Raw genomic sequence first — 17,704 nt, forward strand, 5'->3', positions numbered from 1 at the left:
CTAGCTTGAGTTCTCCAGGGGGGGGGGGGGTATGTGTGAAGATAGGTAAAGGCTGCCAGCCTAGCCAGATAGAATTTTGTAGATAATTCTGTCATTTGTAAATATTAATGTAAGACACAGGCTTGTTCTCTTAAATGTGAAAAAAACTGCATTTGATATTGAACTGCAAAAATGTAACAACAGTGCACTCTTCTGTAACAAAGCTGATAAGTCAATTCTTTGATGTCAAAATTTGGAGCCGATATGTCTAGAGGGAGGCATCCTGCCTATTGTTTTAAGACCAGAGTTAATGGCTAGAATTTGCATGTGTAAATGTCCTTTATTGCTCTGGTTTCTGACCAGGTGTAAATAATGTAAATTTAGTTTCAGTTAGCCTGGGAACACCAGAGAAGTGTGAAGAATGATGTCATGTGAAGCAGCTCTGTGTTATCAATTTAAAGAGAGAGAGAATCAGAGTGCTCTGAGCATTTGTCTTGAGAACATCCAACATCACCAGCACTGTCTTGCTCTGTATATAAGTTTATTTTAGAACTGTTTTCTCTTAGATATAGCTAGGAAATAGGAAGATTAGACTAGTTTGTTTTTCTGTGATGTCAGAAATTTTCTATGGTATTATTTTAAGTATTTCTCTGTGATCTCTGAGCTCTTGACTAGCACTGTGTAGTAAGAAGTATTGTTTTGTGTTTTTATTATGTATTATTAAATGTTTTCAAACCTTTCAACTGTGGCTGTTTTATGTAGAGTTAATTTAAGCTCTAGAGTACATTGCATGTATATAGTGATACTGTACCAAGTCACTCCCATAAGCCTTGACTGTTCAGTCACACTTACCATTTGGCTAATAATATTTCACAGTAATAATTGGGCACCCTTTCAGAAGGGCCTTTGAGTAGCTGATATAAGTGGGTGGTGGCAGCTGGTACTACCTTTTAGGCTGGGCAGAAAAGAGGCACAGCTGGAGAACCTGTGCCAGCCTTCCCCAGCAGTGTCTGTATGGTTGTATATAATTCTTATCTCAAAGTGTGTGTGTCAGCTACTTGGGCAGGGATATGAAGCACTGGTTAGACAGTGAGGGTGCTGGAGGTTTTAGCTTGCTTACGAGGCTGAGATCTGGACCCTATAGCTGTGCCAGTGGGAAGTCCTATTGGGGACTTGGAGAGAAAGGGAGTAACCAGCCCCAGACTGACTGTGATTTCTGTGTGTTCTTAAGGGAAATTGTACTTTACTGTGTGTATATTTATTATCCTTTTCCAATATGGATGCCCCTCACTGGTGTTAGTGGTGAGGATTGAGGCTCCTTGATTGCTTGGCCAGTGCACGGGCGTCATACCCAGATTATGAACACTAGCAAAAACTAACTTACATGGAGGCAGGTAAGTATCCCAGAGACTACCCCGTCTATGGATCAGGCTCCCCATCCATGTGAAGCAGAGTTCCTCCCTAACCCAATTCAAGTACAGCTTGGACAGCTTGGAAATTCATCCCTGGTTTGGCACCTATGTCTCTAATGGACACAGGCAACCTGCAAATTGTTCATCTCCTAGGCCCTGTGTGCAAATGTTTAATCTCCAAAACCCCTTCTTACACTCATCAGGGGTATCAGAATTTGTCAGAAATTTGGGATGCATGACTAGGTTTAAAAAGACCCTTGTGGTCATTAGCCTAGTAAACACCTATGAACCTATGAACCTATATTTAGTGCTACTAGATAACTATGATAATTTGCCAGGTAAGAATCATCATTGTAATGTGGCAGATATGTTCTAAATAATGCATAAAGCATAATTTCAGGATTAAATAAATACCATTTATATAAATGACTTAGTTTAAGGCAGTTATTCTTGACAGAGACATCTGTCCCCCTATTAATAATAACAGTTTGTAAACAAGGCAGGCCAGCAGGACATAAAAGCCCTTTTCAGGACTTGACCTGGGAGTAATCTCTAGTTAAGGGACTTGCTCAAGTCTACATGGTAAGCAAATGAGGGATAAGGGAATCAAACCCTGTACCACCGGAACTGCAGCTCACAGCCTTCACCATCTGCACCAACTGACAGACAAAGTTATTTGCCACAAAGTACTTCAGATCCACAAATAACTCTAATGATGAGAACATTTTATAAACTTACATATAATTTTGATGCCATGCAGAATTGAAATGTGCTGATAAAAGCATTACTCTCATCAAGATTTGGAGGGTGGTAAAAATTACTGTTGTCTGTCAGGAGATCGGATCCAAAAACAAAAGCTCCAGCTGGTGAATCCAGCACGATTAACAAATACCGTTAAGAGAAACAAAAAAATTCTAATATAACAGTTAAAAAACTTAAAACAACCACTTTGAAGTAACATTCAAATATTGTTTGTTTAATAACTCTTTTACATACCCTCTATAATTTAAGTTTCATAATAGATTACTGACCTTTGCTTCAAATTTGCTTTCATCACTGTTAAGTCTTGCTAACCTTAACAGTTGACCTTTAATTATATTAGGGAACGTAAATAAGGGCTGCATGCTAGAACAATGTAATAATGCAGTCTTCTTCATTTCTTTGCTATGTATAGCAGTTCCTATTTTACCTTCTACGGTTCTGTATAAGTGTATGTCCAGAAAGTTTATTCTCTTATTGGAACTATCCTTTTTAAATCTCAAAAACTGCACAGTATCAGTTAGTTATAGTAAAATAGAATGTATATCTTCAATGCCCCCCCCCTGCCATAACAAGAACGAATCATCCACAAATCTCTTATAGAAAAGAAGGCCTACTCCTCTACGTAGTGTACAATACTATATATACACTCAAGAAGCTATATGAAGGAGAGCACTGATTTTTTTAGAACAATTGTCAGATTGGTTGAAAAAGAATAAAGGTTATACAAATGTCATATTTACAACTCTAGACATAGAGTCTTTATTTACAGCAATATCTAATGAGTATGGCTTCAGTGTAGTAAGAACATATTTAAGCAAATATATTACATTCCTTAATACAGATATAAACAGTATTGAACAATAATGTATTATGTTTGTAGAACAACATTATCTACAAGTATAAAGAGTAGCTGTGGGCACTCCTGTAGTCAACATTTGTGTAAATGTAGTAATGACAGTATGGAAGGATACATTTATATTCTGCACTAATAATATCCATATTTATATCTATCTATCTATATATATGTATACACACACACATATATATATATATATATATATATATATATATATATATATATAGGAGTAACATCTGTTAAGGTTAGTGCAACTTAACACTGAGGAAAACAAATTTGAGTAACAGGCCAATAATCTATTACAGGACTTAAAATGTAGAGAGTATGAAAAATAGTTGAAATATAAAGAGTTACTAAGCAAACAGTATCTGAATGTTAAATCAAAGTGGTTGTTTTAAGGTATTTTAACTCTTACATTAAAATTTCTTTCCGTGTTTACCAGAAGTGATTTGTTTTGTCCGTTTGGCAAGAAATATGATCTGACCTTAATGTGTTTGTGGTCCTTCACATTTCTTTAGATAGTACAGCAATATTTTCTATTGTGAAGATTCAGACTCTGAAATAATCAAAAAATACAACAATTTATACCATTAGAAGACTGGTTTCTGAGTTAGACAAATATGCTAATACAGAATGGGCTGCTATACATTTAGGAAAATCATGGTTTAATAAAGAAATATCTCTGCTGGATAAGTAAAATGCAAACCTGATTTCTTATGGGTAGGTTAGCACAATGTCTGAGAGACCATTTCTTAACTCAGATAAAAGATTGCTGTTTATTGTAGTCTATCCTTAACTCTGATAAGAGATTATTTATTTCAGACTATTAATGCCTCTCAACACTTATGTTCTCAGTGAGAATTCAGCAACTACATAAGCAGATACAATAATAAACAAAAAATAATACAGTGTATGGTTTCTGGTGGACAAATTGGATAGCCTTCAATTTGCCTTTGTAAATTCATCTGAGCATTATTGAATGTGTTTTTTGACATAACAAACTGCCATTCATTTTACTTTTTTATTCTTTTTGTACAGTTTATACAACCTGCCAAGGGAATCAGTTCACGTGTGCCAACGGTATATGTATTAGTCAGAGCTGGGTGTGTGACGGCTTTGATGACTGTCTTGACTACAGTGATGAAAAGGGATGTCGTAAGTATCGCATATGCAAAGAAGTGAACATAGTTGCAGTATATTGTGTTTTCTTAAAAGATAGAATCACTTATGCTAGTAAGTGAGTGTAATGTATTCTGAAGATTGAGTGATTTGTACTTTTGAGTGAATGTAATATATTGTACTATCAAGGCATCTCTTACATATATGCATTTTAGTTTTTATTCCATATCTAAGCACCATATCTTACACTGTAATTGTCAATAACAAAAATGTAGAGTTGCTGGAACTGCCCTCTGCTTGCTAGCTACTTTTTATTTTATTTCATTTTTGTTTTATTTTATTTGTTTTGGGTACAGCTAGTAGACACAATTTTCCCTTTTCAGAGATGACATGAGAACGCAGTCTGGTATACAGGAGAACATGAAAACCTTATTTTATTTTAGAGTTACCACCACCTGTTATTATCTGCTCTAAAACAACCCTAAAATATCATCCCAATAATGTACAGATAGCATGTAGTGGGAATTTATAAAACACACTAAAACTGGTCAGCATATTTATTGATACTTTTACTGTACAGAAGCAGTATAATTCCTTTATTTACTAAATTATGTTTTTCATTTGCTCGTGACCTTAGGAATTAAATGTTGCAGGCATGTTTACTAATGCTGCCTGTTTCTTGTTTTGTTTCTCTTTTTCCTGGAAAAAAGTAAACAGTTATGAGTCTGAGGGTATGAAGAGTGTTTGTACTGGTATTACTTTCTGAAGCTGACTTTAGGTAAGGATGGTATGAATATGAGCCCACAAGCTTAACATATGTCCCATGGAATGTGATAAAAAAGGTACAAGAAGGTATTCATGGGGGAAATGTATAATCTTTATCAACTCCAATTATGCATGCAGTCACCAGCTTGAGGAAGTCAGGCATGGAAGGTTTTCATGTCCATTCTGATTCATTGTTAAAGTGAAACGTGGTTGGGGTCAGCTGGGAGAGTTGTTGAATATGTTGGTTGGACTTCAGAAGCCCTTTGAGTCTGTCTTCCACAAAAGTATATTAGAACAATTGGTGGGTTTTGCAGTGGGGAGAGGGTTGATAGGTGGCTAGTGAAGTGGGTAATGTATAGAACACAATGTGTGCAATAGAGGTGTGGACATAGTTAACAATATGTTACAAGAGTTGATACTGTGTCAGGCTTTTCAAATGTTTTATGGTCGATATAACATAGGGACCCATACACTCAGTAAATATTTTTTGTGGAAGACACCAAGGACAGAACAGTCTTTCCATGTATGACTACAAGTCTTCAGTGTAACATGAAACGTCAAGAAAATAAGCAAATTAATGGGCATTCATTTACATTGCAAAGAAGTTACACCCTCCTTTTATATACTTTATTTGCACATCTGAAATATTTAAACACTTACAAAAAGAAGGTATAAGTAACCTTTACCTCTGCAGATATAATTCCCATTAACTGTCTTAAAAAAGAAAAATCCATCTACCATCTCCTGATAATTTTTTTCTGTGAGAGAAAATTGTGTATTGATGAAACAAGAATGTGACACCATAACACCACTCATTGAAGGTGGTCATTCTACTGATATCAACCAGTACAGTTAGTGCCCTCACCACTACCAAAAATACTCAAGACGATAACACATCAGCAAGTATTATAACACCTCATCAATAACAATAGGCATGATTATGAATCTTGTGCCCCAGGGAGAAAGGTGGTATGCAGTAGAATTGTATTCCATGGCCCACTATGATTCATTAAGATTGATGCACAATGTGATGAGATTTGGTGCTTTGTCTTACCCCATTGTGTAGCCACAGTGCACAATGCATGGAACACATATGCAGGGCTGTATGCAATACAGAAACCTTAAATCAGCTGTGTATGTGTTGTTGTCTATTACATAAGTTATGGACCAGAACTGCTTGCTGGTCATTGGTGTATTCCATCTGACTGCATGGCTCTACCTTACCTACTGCTGTGTTTGCTCATTGTGCAGACCTGACCTGCAACATTAACAAATAAGTCAACAAAATGAAAAAAAAAAAACAGTTAAGCACACTTTTACACAGTAGGAAAAACACTATCAGTTACAGAGGTATATGAGGTACTGGCAAATCTGCCACAATAATGACACCTCCCTGTCCTCCACAGTGATGCAACTGAGCTCTCATGAATGAGTACTCTGACACAAAAAAGTCCTTCTTACATTAGAATAATATGCTAACTGCTCTGCTCCATTGTCATACCTAATAAATCATACATTTTTATGAATCACTATGTAGCATGACAAAGGTGCATAGCACAGCAGGGAAACACTACTGAATAAGGTATGACAAACACATTACATCTTGTATGGGATGTGAGGCACGTCATGCATTATAAGGTATTTCAGACACATCATACATTATAAGGTATGTCAGACACATCATACATTATAAGGTATGACAGACACATTGTACCTTGTAAGGTATGTCAGACATTCATACATTATAAGGTATGTCAGGCACATCATACATTATAAGGTATGACAGACACATCGTACCTTATATGGTATGTCAGACACATCATACATTATAAGGCATGTCAGACACATTGTAACTTAAAAGGTGTGTCAGGCATATCATACATTATAAGGTATGTCAGGCACATCATACATTATAAGGTATGACAGACACATCGTACCTTATATGGTATGTCAGACACATCATACATTATAAGGTATGACAGACACATTGTACCTTATAAGGTATGTCAGACACATCATACATTATAAGGTATGACAGACACATTGTGCATTATAAGGTATGACAGACACATTGTACCTTATAAGGTATGTCATACACATTGTACATTATAAGGTATGACAGACATATTGTACCTTATAAGGTATGACAGACACATTGTACCTTATAAGGTATGTCATACACATTGTACATTATAAGGTATGACAGACACATTGTACCTTATAAGGTATGACAGACACATTGTACCTTATAAGGTATGTCATACACATTGTACATTATAAGGTATGACAGACACATTGTACCTTATAAGGTATGACAGACACATTGTACCTTATAAGGTATGTCATACACATTGTACATTATAAGGTATGACAGACACATTGTACCTTATAAGGTGTCATACACATTGTACATTATAAGGTATGTCATACACATTGTACATTATAAGGTATGACAGACACATTGTACCTTATAAGGTATGTCATGCACATTTCACCTTATAAGGTATGACAGACACATTGTACCTTATAAGGTATGTCATACACATTGTACATTATAAGGTATGACAGACACATTGTACCTTATAAGGTATGTCATACACATTGTACATTATAGGGTATGTCATACACATTGTACATTATAAGGTATGACAGACACATTGTACCTTATAAGGTATGTCATACACATTGTACATTATAAGGTATGACAGACACATTGTACCTTATAAGGTATGACAGACACATTGTACATTATAAGGTATGACAGACACATTGTACCTTATAAGGTATGTCATACACATTGTACATTATAAGGTATGTCATACACACTGTACATTATAAGGTATGACAGACACATTGTACATTATAAGGTATGTCATACACATTGTACATTATAAGGTATGACAGACACATTGTACCTTATAAGGTATGACAGACACATTGTACATTATAAGGTATGACAGACACATTGTACATTATAAGGTATGTCATACACATTGTACATTATAAGGTATGACAGACACATTGTACCTTATAAGGTATGACAGACACATTGTACATTATAAGGTATGACAGACACATTGTACATTATAAGGTATGTCATACACATTGTACATTATAAGGTATGACAGACACATTGTACCTTATAAGGTATGTCATATACATTGTACATTATAAGGTATGACAGACACATTGTACCTTATAAGGTATGACAGACACATTGTACATTATAAGGTATGACAGACACATTGTACCTTATAAGGTATGTCATGCACATTGTACATTATAAGGTATGTCATATACATTGTACCTTATAAGGTATGACAGACACATTGTACATTATAAGGTATGACAGACACATTGTACCTTATAAGGTATGACAGACACATTGTACATTATAAGGTATGACAGACACATTGTACCTTATAAGGTATGTCATACACATTGTACATTATAAGGTATGACAGACACATTGTACCTTATAAGGTATGACAGACACATTGTACATTATAAGGTATGACAGACACATTGTACCTTATAAGGTATGACAGACACATTGTACATTATAAGGTATGACAGACACATTGTACCTTATAAGGTATGTCATACACATCATACACTGAAGAAGAAAAATCAACAACATGTACCAAGTGTCCAAACTGGAAACCAGACAAATATGCAGAAAACTATGAGCAGGACAGCCACTGCAGTAAAATGCACTTTTAATAAAAACATAAACCATAAAACAAAGACAAGCGCTTTTGCAAATGCAATACACTTCTTCAGGTCTTCTAAAAAAACTGAACTGCATCAACATTTAAATACAAATCAGTAACTAATCAACAAGCTTTGCAACTTAATTGAACCATGAGGTAGCAATCTGTACTAAAGACGCAGTTATACTTTGCCTAAGGCTTCATTAATCTGCATCCTTTTAAAGCAGACTTGATGCTAACATTACTGTTAACTCCTGGATACCTGTGTGCTTGTAATCTCAAAATCTACCTTAATTCTATTTGTTCTAGGTGGTTGTTAGTATCACCCCCCCCCCGCACTGATATGGACAGGTTATAGAACTCTAAAAGAAAAATGGTGTTCTGGACATGCAACAATGTGCTTAGCTAAAGCATTTTTCACATTTTTATTCCGTATCTCATAAAGATGTTTGTTAATATGCTCCCTGGATTTTTGTATGCTCTTACCTACGTAGAAACAAGTACAAAAATCACATGTTGCTAAATAAATTAAATTGATGGTATTGCAGTCTGCATAAAATCGTGGTTCAAAAACAAAGGGTGTATTGGGACAATCAAACACTTGATTTTTACTTATAACTTTGCAGAAACTGCAATTCCTACATGGTTATATACCTGATCTCCTTCCTATGGGCTGTATTCCCTTTGTATAATTGCATAAAAGCTTTTTCAAGTTCCTGTTGTTCCTGAATGTGAAATGAGGAATTTCACCTAAGACTCTCACTGTAGGGTTATCAGTGGTCAATAAAGATCAATGTTTATGAATTACATCCCTCACCACATTATTGCTACTGGTATAATTTGTAAGAAAAGAAAAACTTACGTCTTTTATTCTTATTCAATTGAACTGTAGTGCGTTGTCCAAAATTCACTTCATGAGTGGGACCCATGTTATATTGGTTATGGGATATTTCTTCCCCTATCTCCTGTATAACATCTTTCTTATATCCCCTGTCTTCAAAGAGTCCTCTCATTCTGTCCATTTCACTACCTAATGTATCGCCCCCTTCACAAACCCTCTGCACTCTCAAAAATTGGCTCTTTAGAATGTTGGGAAAAATGTGTCGGGGGGGGGGTCATACTGCTATAGCTTAATAGGCCATTGCACCAACAGGGTTTCCTGAACAGTGTAGTGGACACATCCCCAGCCTAACTTTTATGAAGACATATATCCAGAAAATCAGTTTGAACATGAGAACTGACTGTAGTAAACCTAAGGAAACCTATACTGGATTCCAACAGATTAACAAATTCAGACAAGGAATGTTCATCCCCATCCTACAACATGAAGACGTCATCAACACAACGTCTATACAGTTTCACTCTTCCACTGTATTCATTATTGTGTAGATGTCTAGAGTCCCAAAAATGCATTACAAGATTAGCGTAAGAATTTGCACATGGGGTACCCATAGCGAAGCCCCATTTCTGCAAATAAAGTTGTTCATCAAACAAAAACACATTGTTGTTTAAAATTAAGTCCAGAAACATACATATCACATTGATGGTAGCTCCAGCAAAAATACTATGGTTAGTTAGAGTCTCCCTTATAGCCTCTATACCATAATCATTTGGTATAGAGGTAAACAAGTTTGTAACATCCATAGTCACCATCAAAAAAGTAGATACATCATTATTACCAACATAGTCATTTACATCAGTCAAAAAATGCATTGTATCTCTTAATATAGCATTTATTGTTGGGACTATCTCTTTCAACTTCCCTTCCACATAAATAGAAAGGGGTTCAATCACGCAGCCACCTCCCTAGACGATAGGTCTCATAGGTGGTGCTGTGGTCGATTTATGTATTTTAGGTAGTCCCTTGATGATTGGTATCGCAGGATGTGAGACATACAAAAAAATATAAGGCTTCATCATATCTACCTATAAGTAATTCATCTAAATAGTTATAGATCTTATTAATCATTATAATGTGTGACTTATTCACTTTTGAATATAGTTCATCATCATTCAACAAATCACTCATAGCCTTGACATAGTCAGCCCTGTTCATCAAGACAACTGCTCTACCTTTATCTGCAGGTCTTATGCATATATCAGAATTATTACATAAACAAGCAAGTGCCTCTCTATCTACTCATAACAAATTATAGAAACTTCTATGGTCAGATCGATTTAAAACCTTATATAACTCATCTTCACAAGCTTTTACAAAAAGCTCAACATGTGTTGGCAAGGGTGGAGAAAATGTACTTTGCCTATGATAAGCAGAACTGCATGTGTCCATATTACTGTTATTAAACATCAGTTTAAGAGACAGATTATGACCAAACAGTCTAACGTCAATAAGAACATCACTTAATCTCGCTGGTACTGCTGTAACAAATGCATTCTACCTTATAAGGAATGTCAGGCACATCATATATTATAAGGTATGTCAGACACATCATACATTATCATGTATGACAGACACATTATACCTTGTAATGTATGTCAGGCACATCATACATTATAAGGTATGACAGACACATTGTACCTTATAAGGTGTCAGACACATCATACATTATAAGGTATGTCAGACACATCATACATTATCATGCATGACAGACACATTATACCTTGCAAGCTATGTCAGGCACATCATACATTATAAGGTATGACAGACACGTTATACCTTGTAAGGTATGTCAGACACATCATACATTATAAGGTATGACAGACACATTGTACCTTATAAGGTATGTCAGACATTCATACATTATAAGGTATGACAGACACATTGTACCTTATAAGGTATGTCAAACACATCATACATTATAAGGTGTGTCAGGCACATTATACATTATAAGGTATGACAGACACATTGTACCTTATAAGGTATGTCAGACATCATACATTATAAGGTAAGTCAGAAACACTGTACCTTATAAGGTATGTCAGACACATCATACATTATAAGGTATGACAGACACATTGTACATTATAAGGTGTGTCAGACACATCATACATTATAAGGTATGACAGACACATTGTACCTTATAAGGTGTGTCAAGAACAGCATACATTATAAGGTATGTCAGACACATCATACATTATAAGGTATGACAGACACAGTATACTTTATAAGGTGTGTCAGGCACATCATACATTATAAGGTATGACAGACACATTGTACCTTATAAGGTATGTCAGACACATCATACATTATAAGGTATGACAGACACAGTATACTTTATAAGGTGTGTCAGGCACATCATACGTTATAAGGTATGACAGACACATTGTACCTTATAAGGTATGTCAGACACGTCATACATTATAAGGTATGCCGGGCACATCATACATTATCATGTATGACAGACAAATTATACCTTGTAAGGTATGTCAGGCATATCATACATGATAAGGTATGTCAGACACATTATACATTATAAGGTATGTCAGACAGAATATATTATAAGGTATGTCAGACACATCATGCATTATCATGTAGGACAGACACGTTGTACTTTGTAAGGTATGTCAGACACATCATACATTATAAGGTATGTCAGGCACATCATACATTATCATGTATGACAGACACATTATACCTTGTGAGGTATGTCAGGCACATAATACATTATGTATGTCAGACATACATTATCATGTATGTAAGGCATATTATATCTTACTCCATAGCTGTTCATCCTGTTTTGTATTCTGCTGTCATGAGATATAGTCTGTGGTTGTCACCTCTGTGTACTACACACAGTTGTGAATGATTCAGATAATTAGACATTCTTTTGTGTACCACCTTTCTTTAGTGGGGTTTATTCTTCTGAATCATAGAAATGATAGGTCTGTGTTCCAAGCATGGTGCATAGAATGCAGTTATGCAAGTGCTTGCTGTGTTTATAGACATAGTGGAACCTTCTGTTCTACCCATAACCTGGTTTTAGACCTCATCATGAAAGTGAAGCCACTTTCCTTACATTCATCAGTAACTTTAAAAATAACAGACTAACAATAAAGCAGTTAGATCCAGTTTCCTTGACCAATTACAAAACTGACATGGCTGATGGGACTCCCTTGACTGAGTGCTGTACTTAGTTTTACTTGTTCCCCCACCTTCATAGACTGCCTCACCCACTATATGGGGAACAGAACACAGGCTGTAATATAAGGCAACAGCATATGAGAACCCAAGTTAATCCTCTTAGGGGTCCCCTCAAGTATCAGTTTTGGACCCCTATCATCCAGAATATTCACAAATGATTTAACACAGGCACGTCATCCTGGAGAAACAAAACAGTAGTTTGATGCTAGTGCCTCCTGCATCATGTCACATACAGCTAACATGTCAGCAAACTGTTCTGAACAATTTTCAGTCTTAAAGCTCTTCTAACATCAAGTACTGTTATTTAAATACTGAAGTTAGAATTGGCTTTTGGTATTATGGCTGTCTAATTAGCAATCTCATTGCAGCCTTTTTCAGGTGAGAACCAATAAACAGACAAAATGCCAGCAATTAATGTTCAGCACCAGATCATTTCTGGGGATTGTCTGAATGTCTTTTTTGGGACTTGAAGAAGAATTGTCATAAGGAAAGTGAATAAGTGCTGGCAGAAGTACAGATATCAGATCTTGTAAATGAAGATGAAGCATTAACATTGACAGAACGTATGGCCTTGGCATCACTGGAAAAGAATATTAACGAAATGCACTTGGCACTATTCAATACCAGTGGCACCTTGGAGGACTACATTAACTCCAGCAACAAGAGAATAGCTGAAATGGAAGGCGTGTGAACCAAACACTGACAAGTTGACACAACTACATAAATTTGACAAAGAAATAAAGAAGAGACCGGAAGAGAAAAGAGTTGTACCAAGAAGGGTTAAAACAAGAATAAACAACCTTGGAGAATCATTCAAGAAGGGAAAATCTAAATTTCACTGTAGTGCCAGGAAAGGCTGAGGGTCTCATTTCCCTAAAATTTATGAGAGAATGGCTTAGTAAATGGACAGGTATTATATATTGAGAACTGCATACTGAATGTGGCTTTGACAAGAAATCAGCCTAGACTGTTAGTTTTTAAATTACAAATATACCGACAGAAGGAATTACTGTTACCTAAACTATAACAAAAATGAAAAATCCTGAAAGTGGGGGTAACAAGAGTGATTGCAGAAAATGAATATTCTGCCCCAATAAGGCAGAAGACTAAATGTATTCCAGCTATCTGAAAATGTAAGGAAATATAATTACAATTTCAAATGACATATCAAACTAGTCTAAGGGTCTGCTTTTTGAATAGTAGGATCAGTTCTGGAAAAAATATGAGATTTTATTGCAGTTAACAGCAACTCAGAAGGTAGTTCTGATCAGCCTTCTACGGTTAAATTGAACCTCTCAAGACAACAAAGTGGGAGGGGGGTTCTAATGAAGCCATTTTTAGTCTTTATAAAGAAGATAGTCAAGAGGTAGAAAGAATGCCAGGCTTTAAGAAGAAGACTCAAATCTTCAGTGGAGGTGAACCAGCTATCGACGACGATTGAATCCAGTGGAACAAAAGAAACGAGAATGGAGCAGCAGCGTTGAGTGAGTGCGTGGGTATTTGAATGTAGTCTGTACAAAGGACGATATATCAGGAGGGCTAAAAAGGAGCAATTTTACCTTGAACTTATATATACCATCTCTAATATCACCATGACTCAAAAAAGTAAATATTCCAGGAAATGGACATCTTGGACATACTACACATAAGTCCATTTTTTGATCATTCATTACTACTGTTTTACTTTTCCCTTAACCAGTTAAGCTTTTTACATATCAGAATATGGTATGGCTACAGCTTTACTTCCAAAAAAACCCTCGCCAAATGGATAATTTCATTCTAGCCCATCAGACAAACAACTGAAAGTACAAATACAAAGGGGTGAAACTTTCAAATGTTATAAAAATGACATTTGGTCTTAATAAATGCATGAAAGCAGCACTTATAGCAATAAAATGAAGCATCATGAAGATATTAATCTTCGAGAGGAATGTGATGTAAAAGAACTTAAAAAAAAAAAAAAAAAAAAAAAAATATATATATATATATATATATATATATATATATATATACACACATATATATATATTTATATGGGTTCCATACACTAGATCGAATTTTTACTAATTCGAAATAGTGCATGGAATGCTCACTGCAGCGAAAGTGCACTTAATCGAAAGTGCACTTACGCGAAGTTCAGTACAACGAACGGGTGCTGTACTGAACTTCCATGCAATACTCACGGACCTTAGGGTAGGGCACGGGTCATAGTAAGGGGATAGCCCATAGGGCTATCCCCTTACCATGACCCGTGCCCAAACCCTAAGGTCCGTGACGACTGCAGCGCAGTGAAGAGCATAGCAATGTCCTCCACTATGGTGCGATAGTCACGAACCTTAGGGTTAGGGTATGGGTTAGGGTAAGGGGATAGCTTTACTAACTATCCCCTTACCCTAACCCATGCCCTAACCCTAAGGTCCATGACTATCTTACCATAGTGGAGGACATAGCTTGTTTTTTATATCCTCCACTGTGCTGCAGTGTTTTTGGTGAAGTGCACTTACGCAAAAGTTCACTTTCGTTAAAATGAACTTTCGCAGACGTGAGGCTTCCTATTACAAGTTCGAAGTAGTGAACTTTCATTCTTGTAATAGGAATCCATTTATATATATATATAGGTGAAGGCTAGAAATACACCATTAGTTGATAATAAAACTTAGTTTTAGGCTTCTAAAATATCAGTCTAATAATATTTGAGGTTGTTTTGACATCCAGGAATAAAATTCAAGTTACAAATTGGCTTGCTCTTCCTATTCATGGTTGCAGGTTTGATATGATTGTGTAGGCCCCAAACAAATTGTTGAACTGGGTGGACAGGAAAACAAGAAAACTGATGTACCATAAACGTGGAAAATGTTCTTTTATTGCTATTATCTGAGGGCTGTGCCATAAATATGGAAAATGTTCTTTTATTGCTAAGTGCTCTTCATTTTACTATATTCTACTCAGGGATGTCTTGGACAAATTAGTACCAGTATTCCCTTGACATGGGTTTCAGCGGACTTCTGTAGAATTAGCTGCATTGCTGCTGTTGTCTAGTACCAATGAAGCATTTCAGAGCTGGTTAAATCGTGGCCTTTTGTGATGTTTGGATTAATAACTTTAATCAAAACAGCAGTGTTAGAGGTTTTAGACTATTATCTTTTATTCATACTTTTGTTTGAGATTGGGTGGGGTGAAATAGCTGGGTAAAGAAGAAATATGACTTTAGAGTAAACAAAGTAAATATTATGATGGAATCTGGTGTTGGTAAGATCATCAGAGGAACTCAGAAAATAATTTAAATAACCTTTGTGTTGATCTTATGGCCTAGAAAAATAACGCAGTTAGCTATTTCTAAAACAATGTTGTGAAACTTCAAGTTTTACCCGCTCTCAATCTTTCTTTTGTTTTAGTGATTTGCTGCCTTGCTAAATAATTGAGTTAGAATGTAGGGCTATACATTTCAGTCATTTTAATATGACGTTTTTCAAACAGACCTTTTTTTCTTGTGTTTCTAGACAGTTCTGATCGGGACTGCTATCCTGGAGAGTGGGCCTGTCCGGATTCAAAGACCTGCATACCAATTGATAATGTTTGCAATGACCATGCTGACTGCCCTTTTGGGACAGATGAAGCTAACACCACTGCTGGGTTAACATGCGGTAAAGACAGTTGCCTGTTTTTCTGAGTGCAATATAGTCTAGTCTCATTAAGGAGTATCTGAGTGCTGAGATGTGAAACTTTGACACTTATAATGGCTTATCAAGGGCTACTGCAACATTCTGATGATTTTATGATGATGAAGATGGTATCATGTTTTTAGGAGCCATTGGCAAAAGCACAGAGAAAAATAGTCAATATTAATTTAATGTGGAATATCCAGTTCTTTTAAATGTGTTCATGATTCTTAATGAATGCATTTCAGAAGAATCATAGTTCTTCTAAAATATTAACAAAGTCTGGCTGTTTATTTGTTTCCAGTGTTGTCACTAGGCTATACCTAAAGCAAACATCTTGAACCAGTTCACTTCTGCTCAATATATGTAAAAAATAAAATAACAATAACTAATATACCAGGCTTGTAGCAAGCGTAATCACATCAACCAAATGAATTATAAACATTATAATACAAAAGGCTTCAGCGTTATTAGACCAATATGTTACATTAGTATATGCATTTATGAGCATGCCTGAAATGATACAATTCAGATACGGCAATTTCTGAGGACAAAAGATTAATTAAATAAGTTACTTGGGTACATAGTAATTTTATTTACCCAAATCACCATTGGAAGAAAAAGTCATGAAACATTTTAATTAGATAATAACACCAGCTTCTAGGTGTGATGAAGGTTATTGTGTATTATGAAAGCACTGTGTGGTACTATGAGTAATATGAACTACATTCTGTTACCTTACTAGGGGTCGGGCAATGTTCCATGCTGAGTTGTGAGTACAGATGCCATGCTTCTCCCACTGGAGGTACCTGTTACTGCCCGGATGGCTATATTGTAAAAGATGATGGACGCAGCTGTGAGGGTAAGTAAGGCTGTTTTCATTGAAATATTGAGAATAGGAACTTTATCAGTTTTGTATTCCTTAACTGATGTTGCTACACCGTCTATTTTAAAAGATGATAGCAGTTTCATCTTCACTCACAAGTCTGAAACATTTCATATGTTTGTAATTCTTGTCATGTACTTTTGCACATAAAGCCCTTTTAATGCAATCTGACAACAAGACAGCCTTAAATATTAAATACATATTAAATATTAAAGACAGCCTTAAATATTGGCAGGAATATCTCCTCTGGTTTATGTTCTTTTCTAGTGCCTTGACTGAAAATCTTCTTGTGGAGTTGAACCAGAAGCCACCCAGACTGACTACTAGAAAAGCAAAATAATTATAATTTGTTGTGGCAGCGATAAACTTTCAACAAACTAAAATTATCGGTGGTGAAGGACTGCTGTAACTATTTGTAGCTCTTACCCAAACTGAAAATTTAGATTTAATT

At 35.7% G+C, this 17,704-nt stretch overlaps 1 protein-coding gene across 1 annotated transcript in view; it reads left to right on the top strand.

Moving 5' to 3' along the window:
- LOC122788060 (low-density lipoprotein receptor-related protein 2-like) overlaps positions 1 to 17,704 on the top strand; it is a 1,238,079-nt gene that overhangs the window by 114,848 nt on the left and 1,105,527 nt on the right. The window contains exons 7-9 of the mRNA XM_044054982.1: positions 4,048 to 4,164; positions 16,209 to 16,352; positions 17,113 to 17,229. Of these exons, the coding sequence (XP_043910917.1) occupies positions 4,048 to 4,164; positions 16,209 to 16,352; positions 17,113 to 17,229 (378 nt within the window). The remainder of the gene's footprint in view (positions 1 to 4,047; positions 4,165 to 16,208; positions 16,353 to 17,112; positions 17,230 to 17,704) is intronic.

The sequence above is a fragment of the Protopterus annectens genome, chromosome 13.part0 (genome assembly GCF_019279795.1).
Source record: "Protopterus annectens isolate FY-2018-M chromosome 13.part0, PAN1.0, whole genome shotgun sequence".
Taxonomy (NCBI): Eukaryota; Metazoa; Chordata; order Ceratodontiformes; family Protopteridae; genus Protopterus; species Protopterus annectens.